Genomic DNA, 16,578 nt, shown 5'->3' on the forward strand with positions numbered 1-16,578 from the left:
CATGATCCCGCCACAACCCTCAGCGCGCCGCCATGATGCACCTCAGCTCCCGCCTGAGCACAGCGCCACAGCGCCGCCTGGCGGCCGGGAGGACCCGCCCCGCCCGCCTCTCGCCCCACTTAAGTTTCAAAAAGTACTCCTAAAACTTCCAAGATGTGGGGATGGCGTCAGGGATGACAACTCTCCGCTGCTTGAATATTCGCTTTTATTCAAACGCCAGAGGTGAAGTACAAACTGTAGTTACACGGCATTTTTGTTTCCTTAAAAACAGTTCTTGGTTACAGAATTCCAAACAACTTTCAAAACTAAGTTGTTGAACAGTTTCACGTAAAATGTCGTGGTTTTTTCTATCTGTTTAAAAAAGGATTTGAATTAAAGGATTCAGAATTAAAAGCTGTTACATTTTTTCACTCTACAAAAAGGAAAGTGAGGATGCAGTTACAGATAGTCCACTACAGATTCCCAGTTCAAGGGGACCAAGCTTCTAGAAACATCCTCAACACCAAACGCAGCTTTCTCTGAATCATTAGTGGGTCATTTAACCTGAAAAAATCTGAAATCTCACGGGAAGTATCTGTTGCACCTGGCTACAACTGCATGTCACACTGCTGCTAGGGAAGAACACAAGTATTACATAAAATTTACATGACAAAAATTAATGACAAAAATAGGGTCAATAGATTTTCAGTATGCTTTCCTGTCCTAAAACATCCAATAGACTGAAAAGAAGGATGAAAGTTTTATTTAAATTGTGTGAATTAAAGTTTTAGGGAAACTCAAGTCCACATTTTCACTGAAGGACAAAACAAAGTTGTAAGCGACAATTTTAATTCCTGAAACAAATCAAAACCATACAGGTCCTTTAGTGTTTTTACAAAGACTTTTGTAAAGGATTGAATTAATTTGGTGGAGAACAGAAGAGGGAAGATTGCTTGCTGTGAGACTAAAAATCAAAGACAAACCCACAAGATGCAATACTAGCATTTGAGAATATAACTTAAAAAGCACTGTCATGTGAACAATCACTACTGATTACAGCAAAAATATTATACATTTACTTATTTCATCTCTTAACATTTTAAGATAGGTTGGGCAAATACCTGGCACCAAAAAATTGATGCATGATAGTTCCAATATGTTAAACAAAATGTACTATATTAGAACATTAATATTTAAAAATTTATGGTGACTTCTCATCGAAATTCAAATGGTTTTACCGCTTCCTAGGAATCTTGTTTACCCCTCTGGAAAACTAGCAAATAACTGATTTCACCTTCTTTCACAGTATCGAAGGTGACTACTGCTCCCAATGGAGATGTGAAGGGTATTATTCAATATTCAAATTACTGTAACAAACCAGTGTCGCATTTTAGCAGAATCTCCCAGCAGTATCATAAAGTGTGTCCCAGTTTTTCCAAAAGGGCTTCCTCCCCCACCAATGTAACAAGTCACTCCAGCACCCGCTGGGTTTCACACACCAGCAGGACTCTAACATTGACCTGAACATAAACCCCCTGTGAGCCGTACCAGGAGCTAAGATAGTTTACTCACCCTCTACTAAATATTAATTTTGATTTCCCATTTGTAGAGTAACATTATTGTTAAATCTAACTATTGGCAGCACCCGCACTGCTGGTTTAGTTTCTGGCAAGGGCAGTGCGGGTGCTGCTGCATTTGCTATACATTTTAATTGAACAAGTGTAATATATAATTCATATTTGAACATTATGCCATCCCAGTCCACACTCTGTCCATCAAATCAGTGTGATGCTGCAATAAAATACACAGTCTGATTTAGCTAATGAAGTTCCTCATCACGAATCGTATCCGAGACAGATCTGGTGCCTTTAGGATCAGGCTGAAAGCCAGAGGCAATCGTAAGGAAAGAACCGAGTGAGCTTTTTGCGGGTGGAAGTTCTGACAGCGTTTAATGGTTTGCAGCATCTGCCTGTCGAGGCCAGCCTTCCTCCTCCACTCCAGAGTCATACTCCTCTTCTGACGAATCCTTAGTGGGAGCCCTAGGATTGAAAGGAATGATCAGATACCTTGGAAATTGGGGAAAAAAAAAAACCAAGAGACACTTTCCATAGCTTCTGACAAACATGTCACTTGCACAGTGCCCCATGGCAAAAGTTCTGACTTTCTGATCTGGAAATGCTGCTGTGCACATTTGCAGTGCCACCAGCACACAGTCTCATTAATTGAATTCAATTAACCTTCTGATTTTCAGTAAGTTGTTTGATTTAATCAATAAATTTGGTAGTTCTAGTGCTATACAAAATCACTTAAAGCAACCATCAGTGTAGTACTTTCCATTCCCTCCACCCATACCAGGCTGAGCCAAGCTTCAGGACAGACAAAGTGCTGTAAATGTACCTTAGTGGAGAAAGCCACTCAAACAACATTGTCAGTGGTAGAAACCAAGACACAGTAAATTTCAGACCTGAACTTTTTTAACCAGTTTTCACCTGACCCATTCCCTCTCATCTCCATCCTTCATTCACTAAAATCCTTGGTTTTTTTTTTTTTAATCCAGATTTGTGCAGTGCTTTCAACATTCCACATCGTTACCATAATCTTTACAACATCAAAATGATTGTTTTAACTAGAGTTCAGCAAATCAATAGATGTGCCTTTCTGTCTCTCCACTGCTGCAAGGGTAATGCAGAAAACTCTAGCAGCCCAGAGCTTGTATCAAAAACCCCACATCAGAGGTAAAAAGTAGGAGGAAAGAAACAGTTTCATTTCAGAAATTTCAGTACGGTCACAAATGAATTTCAAATTTTTCCTGTTAACTTAAAATTTACTTCTCTTTCTACGGGTATACATACACAAAAGTAACTTCACATATGTTTATTTTTAAATTTCTATTTAAAAACTGAAGTAATACAATTCCAAAGTCTCTAGGACAGAATAGGCACTAATTCAGCTGTGTACAATATACAAAGCATTGAATCTTTTTTAGGTTGTGTGCATGGATTTGTGTTTACTCCATCAGAATACCTGTCTAGTTGTATTACTGGTCTGTTCTGCTACTTCTGTTACGGTTTTACCTAATGTATCCTGGCTCTTTTTTGCCTTCTACAACATCTTTGTCAACTTCCACACATACGATGTCAGAATTGGGTACTTCAAACATGGGCTCCAACAGCAGCTTTTCCTACAAGAAAATAGAGGGGAAAATATTTCTGTATGCCCTCTTCTACAAGAGGGCAAGTAATTTTCAGAGCTAGAGAGTCTTCTTGAAAGAACTCTTGAATACTCACAACTTTAGAAAGACTTACTGTATCCATGTAAGTACCAGAACTAAGTGTGGTTTTGACAGGAAATGGTCATGATTAGGTCCATACACACATCCAGGAAGGTTCATTTACTGTTTATAAGACTTAATTTACTCACCATTATAGATCGAAGACCTCTGGCACCAGTTTTTCTGTCCAGGGCCAGTCTGGCTATAGCCTTCAATGCATCTTCAGTTACATTTAATTCACACTACACAGAGAAAAATGGGAAGTTCAGTTAATTATTTCATTTATGACTGTGTTGAGTACAAGCATTACTGAAAACAACATGTATTTATAAACAAGAATACCAGAGAGTCATCAAATAAAAAGTCAAACCTTATCCATGCTGAATAGTGCCTGGTACTGAGGAACCACAGCATTCCGTGGCTCTGTAAGAATCCGTACAAGGGTTTTCTCATCCAGGCTGTGCAGAGGAACCACAACAGGCAAACGTCCCACAAATTCGGGAATCATGCCAAACTCTATGAGATCCCTGGCTTCCACGTGGCGCAACAAGCGATCCTTCTCCTCAATATCTTCCTGTGGGTCAGACTCTCCGCTTATATTGGCAAGATCAGCTGCTGCTGCAGCCCTTCTGCCTTTCCCCATGTTAGATGGTGTCCCAAATCCTAGGTACTGGAAGATAAACATGTTCTGCTTACAGAACTGCAATAACTGAGCTTTCTTTATGTAAATAAATCAGTTTCCACGAGTACTAAATAATCTGCAGTGACTGCTACGTCATTACATACTAATTCAAGCTCAAGAAACTACTTAGCGTAAAATTAGACCTCTAGCACACAATCAGTTTCTTATAAAATTGAATTCCCTCAGTGAAGGATTAATACATCAGTACAAGAGCAATTTTTTCTTAAAATAAAGAAGGTTATCAACATATTCTGGCCGGTTTACAAGTACCAGTGACACTTCGTAAGAAGCAAATGCAGGCAAGTTTGCTTACATGGGAAGCTACACAAATTAACATGAACAGTAACTTGAATTTCAGTCACTCCTTTAGTGTAGAAACAGGGAGCACATTCTGTCAGAACGCTGCAGCAAGAACCCTGTCCCAGACATTAATCTACAAAACAGTGAACTGCATGACCAGGTATTTCAAGATGAAGATGGCCTTTAGAACCACTTGCTGAAATAAAGAAATTTAGTGTGTTTACAAATATGTCAAGACAAATATGTCAAAGTCAGTATTGCAAACAGTAATTAAGGTGATGATTTTTCCAGCTCAGATACAGCCTGATGCACTCACTTTTTCATTTTTTCTCCTGCTGATAATTCTGTCAAGACCATTAAAAGCACCAGAAGCTACAAACAGGATGTTTGTTGTGTCAACCTGCACCGTTTCTCCACGTAGTTTCCGAGAATTCTTTTCTGGAACGTTTACTATTGTGCCTTCAAGTAATTTTAACAAGCCCTAAGAAGGAAAGAAGAAATAAGCAATAAAAAATTAACACTGTGTAGCATCATATAAGAGGGCACACCATGCTACGGTCATTTTCACAGATGCATTTTTTGCTCCCTTATGCCTTTATAGTAAGTGTCCAGAAAAGTCAGTTTTCCCTATGAGACAATCCCCCTAAGGACAAAAATGTTCCTTTAATGTGGCTCCCATGCACATTATGCATGTAATGATTAGCTGCTTTTAACAGTTTTGTTTAAGTGGGAAATGTTATCTGTTCTTGCCTGCATTATGAACTGGCTGTCTGAATGCTGAGAAGACATTTTTCAATTAAAACATTTCCACGAGGAAGTCTCAATTTGCTTTTGAGATGATGTTTTTAAAATTAAGAAATTCAAGAGGAAAGATGTGTCTTTTGAAGGTGAACAATTAAGGAACTGAAGAACTATGACTCCATAAATTCCCATGCTGTTTGACATGACAGGATCATACATCCTGTTTACTTAGGAAGTAAAATCACTCCATGGAAGTATTTACCTGTTGAACACCTTCTCCCCCAACGTCCCGTAACTGATGAATACCAGGAACACTGCCAATCTTATCTACCTCATCCAGAAAAACGATTCCTGCAGTTACAGAAAATGGGTTTAAAGACGACCCTACTTTTAAAGAGAAGCAAGAATTTACAGGAAATAATAACATTTGAGAGAGCAGCAGTCTGTTCTACTTCCGGATTGCAAAAATATGCAATTTTGTCCAATTATGGACAAAAACAAAACTACAAGAGCTCTACACTACACTTTGAGCTCTTTTCAGGTTTATTCTGTCTGATTTAAACTTTGAGTACACGCAGCAGGAACACCAATTTCAGGAATACTGGTGGTCTCAAAAGCTCAGAGCAGTTAGGCAAAATTAACACAGTCTCTGAAACACACATTAGAAGTTTACCTTGCTGAGCTTTTTCTACATTGTAGTTGGCATCTTGCAGGAGTTTTGCGATGACAGATTCGATGTCTTCCCCAACATAGCCAGCTTGAGTCAAGGTGGTACAATCGCAGATAGCAAAAGGTACATCTAGGCATTTAGCCAGAGTCTGAGCCAGCAAGGTTTTACCTGATAAAGCAAAAGCTGCATGTTAGAACTGCCACACGTTTCTCTTCGAGCACACAAATCCAAGTATTTGGACAGGGACTTTTAACAAGGATGTATAGTAACACGACAAAGGGGAATGGCTTAAAATTGAAAGAAGGCAGGTTTAGATGAGATATCGGGAAGAAATCCCTTCCTGTGAAGGTGGGGGAGGCCCTGGCACAGGCTGCCCAGAGAAGCTGTGGCTGCCCCATTCCTGGAAGTGTTCACGGCCAGGTTGGTCAGGGCTTGGAGCAACCTGGGACAGGGGAAGGTATCCCTGCCCATGGCAGGGGTGGAATGAGGGGAGCTTTAAGGTACCCTCCAACCCAAACCATTCTAGGATTTACCACAGGATCATTGTTACTCTTATTAGACATTCTGAATCATGCCAGCATCTTAATATAGGAACATTTTACAAAGGAGATAGCTTTCATAAGCAGTGGTTTTTACATTGGCAGGCTGTATTTCTGGTTTTAGTTTAATAATACACATTTAAGGCAGCTTGAAATGCATACAGTATCACAAATAAAATATCACACAATATAAAAACCATAATACATGTACTTGCAGAGTTTAAAGATTAAATAAATCAGTAGTCCTTTGCAGACACTCAGGGTGCAGTGCAAAGTCCAATTGCTCCTGCTTTGAAGTTGGGAAGAAACAGAATTAAAATATTGTTTAGTGAATGTTCTCCCAAAAAGTCTGCAAAATGCCATCACTTCAGCACAAACATTCCCAAGTCTTATGAACATACAAAATAATCTCTCTTTCCAACTCCCTGCAACTAATCTGTCCCAGAGGTGAAACAGCACTGTCTTAACTGCAGCATCTCAGCTTGCCACCTAAGCAGAGAAACTATAAATGCCTTTTATTTCAGCTTAGTCAAAGTGGCATCTTTTATTCAGTCAGTAAATACAGGCATTAAAAATAGAAAAAAAAAAAAAAAAAAAAACCACACAACTACAGCTTGCTCCTTTTTAAGGTCACTAGCTCAGCATGTTAACATGTCACGAAAGCACTGAAATCCAAGTTTGAAACTCACATTTAGGTTTTTTATAAACCAAGCTGAATAATCACAGAAGAGAGAAATCACTAATTAACAACAAATTCCATGGAAAAATAGGATGCCTATAAAAACATGCAGCTGTATACCTGATCCAGTTGGTCCAAGCAGCAAAATATTACTTTTTTCAAGTTTAATGTCATCATTGGGTGAATCTAGTACTTCTCCTCCCCGTTTCTCCTGAGGTATCTGCTGGTTCATTTGTTGCTGCATTGATGCTCCCAAAGCATTACCATGTGGACTGATTCCAGCAATCTGCAGGAGTTCTGAAGAGAACAATAACAGTACTGTTTGAGTACCAACAAGGTCTGTCACTACCTTAAACACACAATAACAGCTTGGTTCTTTTGCAAATCTAGAATTCTACCTGTACAGAAGCTTACAGAGAGGACTGCAACAGAAATACAGCACAATTATTACACATACGGGAGTTCCAACCATGCTTTTGCACAGGCATATAGGAAAAGAATTTCCAAAGGCACAGTGGATTACCTAAAAACATTCCTCTGCATTAAAAGCAAGAGAAATTTTCAGTCCTTACAAATGTACTCATTTTAACTGTAATTTCTCATATATTTTTTCACATATGAGAAGAAATAAACCCAAGCTGTTGATTATCATGATGAAAAAGTACAAGAACTGGACTTCACCCAGCATTTCAAACAAGCAGTCACTAAAGACTGTTCTGCATATCATAAGAGTAGGTATTGCAGAGGAGGACATGAGGAGAGGGTTCACTTACTTGTAAATCTGTACTCATCCTCCCGTCTTCTGATTTCTAATTCTAAGAGAGAGGATGAAAACAGTAATAAAAATGTAAGTTTATAAAAGCTTATAGATTCTCCACCTCTTGCCCTCTTCTGAATACATCTTATTGCTGTCTATGAATGTATTTCTAACAAGAAATCCCCACCAGAGCTATTTTTTATTACTGTCAAAATTAACCCAAAACCCAACCTGCATGATTTTAAAACGCCAGCAAGCTTTCTACTTCTTAAAACATTAACAATCTATTACCTCTGATTAGATTTTCACTTTAGAACCAATTATAGAAGGAAAAAAGTACAATAACAATTTTGGTTTGAAAAGGCTTCCTTAAACTCTCCCTGAGTGTTACAATGTAAGACTTTGTTATAGGACAGAACTCTGAAATATGTAAACCTTCACTGCCAGTCTCTCTGGGTATGGACCATGTTATCTCCCTGGGGAGGGTCAGAACTTCCTAGTGCCATGTACACAACTGCTCTCTTACCATTACCAGAACAGTGCTACTAATGTTCCCTCCTCAGTTAAAAGACTTAAAATTCAAAAAGCAAAGAAGATTTCTGTTTGCTTAACATGGTAACTTCTGCAAGACAGAACAAAACACCTTAAAAAAAACCCACCCAAGGTACGCTTTTGAGTCAGAGATGGTAACTTAATCCTGCTTCTAAAAATAAATTAGATCAACATAGCTACACACTTGCTCAGCAGCAAAAGTACTGCCAAGAGTAACTCCATCTACACCTGCTAGATATGGAACAATACTGTGGTGACCAGCAGATGCTGCCAGCAGAAGCAAGGGAAGTTAGAAGTCTAAGTACTCATCAATTTACCTATGCAAAATATCACCTTCCTGATCTGCATTGTTGCTTGCAGATTAAGCAGCAGATTTACTGTTAAGCAGTAAATGAGATTAGAAAGAAAAATTTAGGAGGCTCACTTTAGAAAGTTAAAGGAGAACACCCCATAATATGTATCAGTAAAAAAGGCTAAACATATGGTAAGCACCATAAACCTTCTGATTGCCATTTAAATAAATCACAGAAGTTCACAATGAAAGTTATATTTAGTAGAAATTCTTTTACATCATTTCAGTTATAGAACATCTAGTGTCAGGGTAAAACCTTCCTTGGATTTCTTAAGTTAGGGCCCTGAAATGGTGATTTATTTGACCAGAAAAATACCAAATATCATACAAACCTCTTGGTGTTAAAGAAGTCTGTTTCTCAACTTCTGCTTGCTGTCTCAGGTTAGATGGGATATTATTGTAGATTCTCTTGTAATGATTATACACAGCAACTGAAAGCACCTTCTTGGCAAAACACTGACCAACAACGTATTTGTCGAGGTAGTTGTAAATCTGAAAAATAGCTTAATTTTAGTAACACTTCTAAAGCACCTTGCAGCAGAAAAGGAAAAATAGTATATTGTGCCAAAGATGGACTTTGGTCTAAATAGTTACAGACCTGAGAAACAGAAACCAACATCTAAAATACAAAACATATTCCTTTTGATAAATTTACTTTAAAAACACAGTGCTCACACACTCATATTGTGCCTGTCAGTTCTGCCCCACTAATACATAAACCAGTTGCCCTTTTCATCCAAATTTTTAAGAGGAACAGAAATTTTAAGAACACTTAGTTTCTTAAAAGAGGCCTATCAGAGCCATGTGCAGGTTCAGAAATCATTACAGTCCACCAGGAACTGAGAAACATAAAAGGCTTCCTCACTATTCTCTACAAGGAAACCAAATGACTTCAGAAGGATCATGGCCACAAGTTAATCAGCTACAGCTCTCACCCAAAACCACAGCAAATAAAAGGCCCTGCAGCTACAGAAAGAAGCTGCTAAAATAAGGATACAGAATGCAAGGCCATAGTGAGAAAGAATAGGTAATATGGTTGGTGAGGGATGAGGTCAGCCTCAAGGTCAAAGGAGAAAATGAAGTCACAAGACAAAGACAGAGGAAAACAAGCTCAAATACCTTTATTGGATCTACTTGCTCCATTTATCAGTGCTCTGCTGGGTCACATAGCTCACAAAGTTTAATCTTGAGCTAATCATCTTTATTGTTTGTTGCTCTGTCCCAGGAGCCCATTACACACCTGATGCAGATTAAGGGAAGCATTTCACCATGCTGCAACACAAGGGGACACTGGGTGGAATTAAAAACATACCTTTTTCGGTGGAGGTGGTGGCTTCTGCTGGAATGCCAATTTCACAGCTTCTGCTGCTGACTCGGGCTCTTTAATGATGCTCTTTTTTGTGTCTGCCTCTGACAGGACAACAAAAAAGTGGTGACACTTTTCACACTTCACAAAACGGGTGGAAGCTGCAGAAAAAGTCAAACAAAACAGTAAGAGGAATTGCTTCTGCCCGAGTTTATCACACAGGACAAGCACTGTAAGACAGCACAACCACTCTGTGTTTACACAACACTTCTCCCTCACTTACCTTAGAACATTTAAAAGCAATTATTGGACTATGAAATTTAACACAGAGGGAACACAGTTTGCCCCAAAGAAATACAATTCTGGGCAGCAACCAGACATTGGATTAAATACAAAACTTTTTGATACTTATCCAGTAGCGCCACACTTAGGAGAGGAAACTTTTGCACTTCTGAGAGAGACAAAATTAATGAAGGTTTTAGCTATGCAGGAAATGCTCCTAACTCAAACTAACAGTTTAAGTGCAGGGAAGCAATCTAGAACATCAAAGACAGCATTACAGGAGGGCTCTGGCAGCTCCTGCTCTCTGCATCCCACTGGCTTTGGAACACTGTGGATCAGGCCCGGTCACCTAAGCCCAGGACGCCAAGCACAGTGGGGTCACCCAAAGGGCTCATCCCAACAAGAGGCAGCTGTGGTATGCAACAGATCATGAGGACTTTGATGTTTTGCAAGATCTTCTGCTTGTTTATTTTACTGTTAAGACTAGAACAAATTTCTTTCAAATACCAAAAGCTAAACCCTCCTACCGCTGGCCTTGTGAACTATGTCTCAAGAAATGTGCAAAGGTTGGTTTCATAAGCCTGAAAATGAGAACCTTCATTGCTTTTCCTTCGGCAAAGCAAACTTGAAATAATAAAAACAGACAGTAGAGAAGAATAATAAAAGTAATTCAGAATAGATCCTTTCTAGCCATACTACTATGCTATTAAATGCAAATCACAAGCAATAGGATAGATTTAAAGGAAATATACTAGTAAATGTACTTAATTAAAAGTAAAGTAAATGTAGAAAAACAACCCCATGAAAAACTCCAATATCAGAATTTCTGAAATCATAAAAAGTTTTTAGAAAATGGCTTGAACACTGTAGCACGATCTGACTGTAACAACGCCCTCTAGCAATAAACAAGCTGCTTATTTATAACTTGTTGTCTCCCATAGGACTGGCATCAGTAAACGAGGAGTGGGTGGGGTTTTTCTTACCATTAATCCCACTTTATACCTGGATAACCAAGACCAACAGATCACTTTAAGAATATAGTAACTAATACTGTGACCAACACAGCTTTATTAACTTTACTTGAAAGAAATTTTGTGCAACAGCCTGAAAACTCTCCTAGCAACCTTCCAAATTACTGTTATCTCCCTGATGGGAATGTGATGGAGATCCACTTGCACGAACCCATTCCTGTTACGTAACTATTATTTAGCAACAATATTGTCAGGGAAAAAAACAACCCAGCCTTTCTCCCAGGGCTCACTCAAAACACCTCTGATATCCGTGATGACTACAGTGCCACGAGGCTGTTCTCCTTCCTTATACAACACTTATTTAGGATAGAAGAGCCATGAGAATGGTTGTTCCCTTTATAGATCCACATGAATGATTAAAAACCCCCAGAAAATAAGGAATGGGTTTTAAGAGTACTATAGGGCATTTTTAAAACATCACTAAAAAAAAATGAGTACACTATTGAGTTGCAGGCAACTTTGCTAATCCTAAATACTGGCATGTTTTCATATGTTCTTTTAGCAAACACATAAAAGCACAGCAAAGAACACCCATGTCAAATTACCCCCCTGTCATTAAGATGTCTGCAAATATTTACAGTGCGCCAAAATGCAAGTCAAGTGTTGTTTTTAATCATACAACATTGCCACAGAGGCTGCATTAGCAAAGGGATTTCTAAAGTCTGTGTGAGTTGACCTCGCCAAAAAGAAATGCCAGGTTTTTTACAAAACATACAGGAAACAAAAACAACCAGAGGATTAAACTTCAAAAGACTTGTAGGGTTGAGATAATGGGCTACTATCAAACTGCTTTAAGGTAAAAAAAAAAACTCCCAACCAAACCAGGAAAAAGAAAGCAAGGAAACTTCCACATATGTACAGTAGCAGGGAAGTCTTGCTCTGGAGGATGGAGTAACCCAATGACATCAGGTGGAGACAGTAAAAGGAGCAACCAGATAAGGCTTCTTACGTCAATCAGCTTTACAGCTGTTGGATTTCACTCCACATCTGAGGATCAAGTCTTATTCCACTGATCACAAACTCTCCTTACAAACTTTCACAACCCAAAACAATACAGGAACTGCTGAGAAAGGAGGTCAAAGCAAAATGACTTTTTGTTTGCCTCATGCTTTCCCTTCATTGTTAATTACTGGAAAACCACTGCCAAGCAAATCTTTCTGCAAGATTTGCAGACACAGAGTGAAGCTCCATCAAAAACAAACTCCACTGGAAAACCAGCCAGTCACACTATCACTCAATGGCAATTAATTTTCTAATGAATGTGGCTTTTATTCAGTATTGTGTTTCCCTACTTCTCTCAAAATGACTGAAAACCTAATATTTAAACTGAAACAAATACTAATTGCATGTTTTCCTTTGGTTTTAGTTATTTATTTAAGGCTCTGCAGGTTGGCAATTCAAACCAGAACTGTGCAAATTTATCATTTTTCCTGACTAAGCAACAACAAAGGCTTATCCAAAAAAATCAACTTACAATAGGCTTAATACAACTTGCAACCCATTCATTTTGAGCAGAATGGGACAGATTTCTTTTCCTTAGTTTTTGTTTTCTTTTTTCAAATAATCTTTAAGATAATTAGAACTTCTGTTTTCCAGCTGCTTTATACAGTGTGGTTGGGAAGCAGTGTGCTCAAATTTACAGACTAAACCAGAATAACACAGGTCCAGAGGAAACTTCGCCAGAACTCACAGGAGCTTCGGAAAAATGTGGGTTTCCAGTCACAAGCTGTTTACAGAACCTGTGTTAATTCTCACGCTCAACTCAAGCGGATTCACTACTTGTGAATTTTAGATTGCATGTATCAAGATATGTTCTCCCATAGTGTTGGCATGAATAAATCCTGTTCCCAAGAAGTTTCCAAGCATGTTTAAGTGTTCCCAGCAACACTGACAAAATACTAAATCACATCTCTGCTTTCAGGGATCATTCTGGGACAATGCTTGAATGGTATTTCCAGATAAAAGCACAAACTGCAGTACCAAGGCAAACACCAGTGAAGGGAGAGTTTCAAAAACATCTCTGCCTACTCGTGAATCATAAGAAGGTAAATAAACTTAAAAATCCTTCCACTGTTTCCAACCACACCTAGTCCAGGGAGAGACCACACTGAACACCAGACAGGATCATATTTCCAGTTCCAGAAACTAGTGCCAGGTTTTGCAGAATACCTTGTTGCCTATAGTTTCAAACAAACCAGAAAAACAACCTTATTTCTAGGGGGAAAAAAGTAACTGAGGACTGATCCTTTTATCTAACATAAAGAAATATATTGTTATTATTATAGAACTGTCTTGTAATTCATAACACTTGATCATTTAAAATCCTATTTTATATGAGTAGCAGCAAATAACAGCACATCCACTCATTATTTTTGCCAGCTGTGATATTAACAACTGCTGACCTTGTCTTAAGCCTCTTAGTGCACAAGTCTGATCATGACTTGATACTTCCTCCTTAAGCTCCACCAACAATGGGTATTTGCTTTCTGACAACTGTTTTCTAAGCTAGTCTCATTAGTGCTGAAATGAGGTATGAAATGTCTTCAGGTCAGATAGAACCTAAAGGATAACTGGCCTTAATTGGGATTACACTTCCAAAAAAAAAAAAAAAGAAAAAAAAAGTAGCAATTGCTGCTGGAGAACAGGCATTCTGGATTTTCTAGCTGGACTTTCCAGCCTTCTGTTTGGAATGTATTGTAGCTCTGACTTTGCCATAGATGACTGTTCTAGTAAGCCATCTGTCAGATACTAATTCCTCTGCTGGATAAGCACTTTGGTTACAGTAAATGCAGGATTAAACTTTTATTATTTAAGAAAGAAAGGACAGACATTACAAACCTATATAATTAAGCATATATTTATATAATAGACAGATAGAAGTACCAGTAGTTAAAGTGCTATTTTTAATGCATGATATACAATTAATTATTTTTAAAATATTCACAGATGCAATGTGAATTCCACTACCACATTCATACACACCATGGGAACTACTCAGAGACAATACCCACAGAGACAATAAATGGTTACACCAACAAGGCCAAACTAAGCATAACAAAATTTCTGACATCATATAATTAGGAAGGCTAAAACTTCCCTATCAGGACTATGTTAAATGATAAAGTCACTTCTGTGCCTATTAAAGAAAGGGAAGTTTTAATGAAAACTTACACACAAAGGTCTCCACGTGTGTGCACAAGTCCCCACACTTCGGGCAGCGCAGTTGGTTCCCTCCTTTCCCAGAGCTTCCAGAGCTTGACTTTTTACCTCCACCCTCACCAACAGATTTCTGAAAGAGATTTCCAGACAATTAGCCCCAAACAATGGAGCTGGTAAAGTAGGCATTTAGCAGTGTGCTCATGGAATCAAATAATTTGAATTTTGCAATAGCTGAATGACAAAGTAGCTGTTGCCAGGATTTTTTAAAGGCTTTGAAAACTTAGAAGAATGTGACAAACACTTGGAAGTGTACACACATCTGCATTTCCTAGGTCTGCCAGTTTTGGATGCCCACAGAAGAGGTATCCCATACCTGAATTAGAGCTGCTTGACTGGCATTAGAACAGTAACAAGCTGTGTCAAGAATGTTTTAATAGTGTATTTTAATGTTTTAATGCCAGACAAGAAAACAAATGGTATTTAAAGAGTATTTTATTATCTCAACTGCATGGATTCTAAGGGTTTATGAAGCCACAGCTCCTCTCACTTCCTTGACAGGTGTAGCAATCTACTCTAGATGAAGCATCTCAAAGTGCTTGGAAATACTGTATTTTTTACTTGCATCTCTTCTATGCCTTCATACTTGGATTAATAAAAGTTATTATATTTTAGGAAACAGTAAAAATCTCTCTTCCCTTTTTAAAGGCAGCTCCCCATTTTTTAAACCTTTCTTGCCTACTGATTTCTCCTCACAACCCTTCTCAAGAAAAAAAACACTATTAAATTTTTAGGGTTTTTTTTTAAAGTTTAATTGCACCTTCAGAACACACCTGTGTCATCTGGACAGTTCCTCAGGTTCACAACACACCATACTAAGGCAAAGTTATTGCCTGTGAACTCTCAAAATGTTATTTGCTGACTAAAGAGCAGTTTTATTCTCAGGTAATCATTTATCTGAAGAAGCTGTTTATTAACTATAATTATAGAGAATGACTAGGATAAAAATAGACTACAACTGACTAACAAGAGGTGATCGATCTCATGTCCTCGCTGACTTGTCTTACTTAACACAAATCAGTTCTAAACCCAGAGACATTTAAAATGTACTTAGTTTCAAAAAGCCTACTTGGGAGCAGCAGGCTTTTGAAGGAGAATAGCTCTGATTACTACTTTTTCATGAGATCCTGAAACCTATTCTTGATTTATGACATCCAATAAAGTTTTCAAGTGTCCTCTTACACTGAGCAAAAAAATTTATAAAACTGGGAAAAGCACTGTGGGACATTTATAAGGTTTGTCTCCTAATAAATTCACAATACAGTTTATTTTTTCTTCACTGCAGCAATTTGAAGGGTTAGAAATGTCAAGAGTTGGCCAACATTTAAAGATCAACCTAATTTTAAGTTAAAAAAATATAAAAAATTTAAGGAACATTTTACATCAACGACTGAAACCCTGAGTGTGTGGAAATTACCTTGCTTCCATCTCCAGAACCATCCTTGCTTGCACCATCCTTTGAAGCAAAATATGCTGGTGTTTCTGAAAAGTTTCTAAGAGGAATTCGTTTTAGGGAACAAGTTTCAAAAGTCCCAAGTTTTCCTAAAACGGGGATGCGTGTACGACCACAAGTAATACCTAAAAAAAAACCCAAGAAAAAAAAGAAAGGTAAATATTAAAGATACTCCCGTTTTGATTCCATTGCCACCAAATCTCAGAAGTTATTTACTTTAAGTGGCCCTTAAAGGTTTTGGCAACAGAATTCAGCTTTGAACATCCACATTTCAGTCATCAAGGTAAATTATCTTCACCACCTTAATGTTCATCTCATTAAAAGCTGCCTGGGTTTTCCAAAAATGACCCCCAAAGTAATTCCAGGTCCTCTGATATCAGACAATTGAGAATCCCATTGTGGCATGAAATAGGGAACATGCCAGTTATGAAACTGATCCTCAGAATGACAAACACAATCAACTTACAGCTCTTATTGTGAAATCATTCAACCCCCAAAATAAGAGAGACCTCTGAAGACTCTCTTTATTATAAAAAAATCACGTGTTTCAGACTCAATAACTGCACGTCTGGATTTGGCTTTCACTTGGGAACTCCACTAAAAATTAGTTTCCAGGAATTTGCAGCACCTCTTGGCAACAAAATCCGTGCTGAGAAGAACTGAGAAGCCATGTCCTATTTGGCACTCACCGCCAGGCCGGCACAGGCAAACTCAGCATAATCTTAACTTTGCTGAAATACCTTATTGCCAACATGAAAAAAGAACCTC

At 38.2% G+C, this 16,578-nt stretch overlaps 1 protein-coding gene across 1 annotated transcript; it reads right to left on the reverse strand.

Moving 5' to 3' along the window:
• Positions 1-187: 187 nt before the first annotated feature.
• On the reverse strand, positions 188-15,969 carry CLPX (caseinolytic mitochondrial matrix peptidase chaperone subunit; the record flags this gene model as incomplete). Its single annotated transcript, XM_008638616.2, has 13 exons — positions 188-2,018; positions 3,054-3,160; positions 3,400-3,492; positions 3,621-3,920; positions 4,549-4,713; positions 5,236-5,324; positions 5,647-5,811; positions 6,982-7,158; positions 7,635-7,676; positions 8,855-9,014; positions 9,835-9,989; positions 14,313-14,430; positions 15,775-15,969. Coding segments are annotated over 13 exons (1,857 nt in total), but the record flags the coding sequence as incomplete, so codon positions are not given.
• Positions 15,970-16,578: the final 609 nt, after the last annotated feature.

The sequence above is a fragment of the Corvus brachyrhynchos genome, unplaced genomic scaffold (assembly GCF_000691975.1).
Source record: "Corvus brachyrhynchos isolate BGI_N302 unplaced genomic scaffold, ASM69197v1 scaffold200, whole genome shotgun sequence".
In the NCBI taxonomy this organism is placed as follows: domain Eukaryota; kingdom Metazoa; phylum Chordata; class Aves; order Passeriformes; family Corvidae; genus Corvus; species Corvus brachyrhynchos.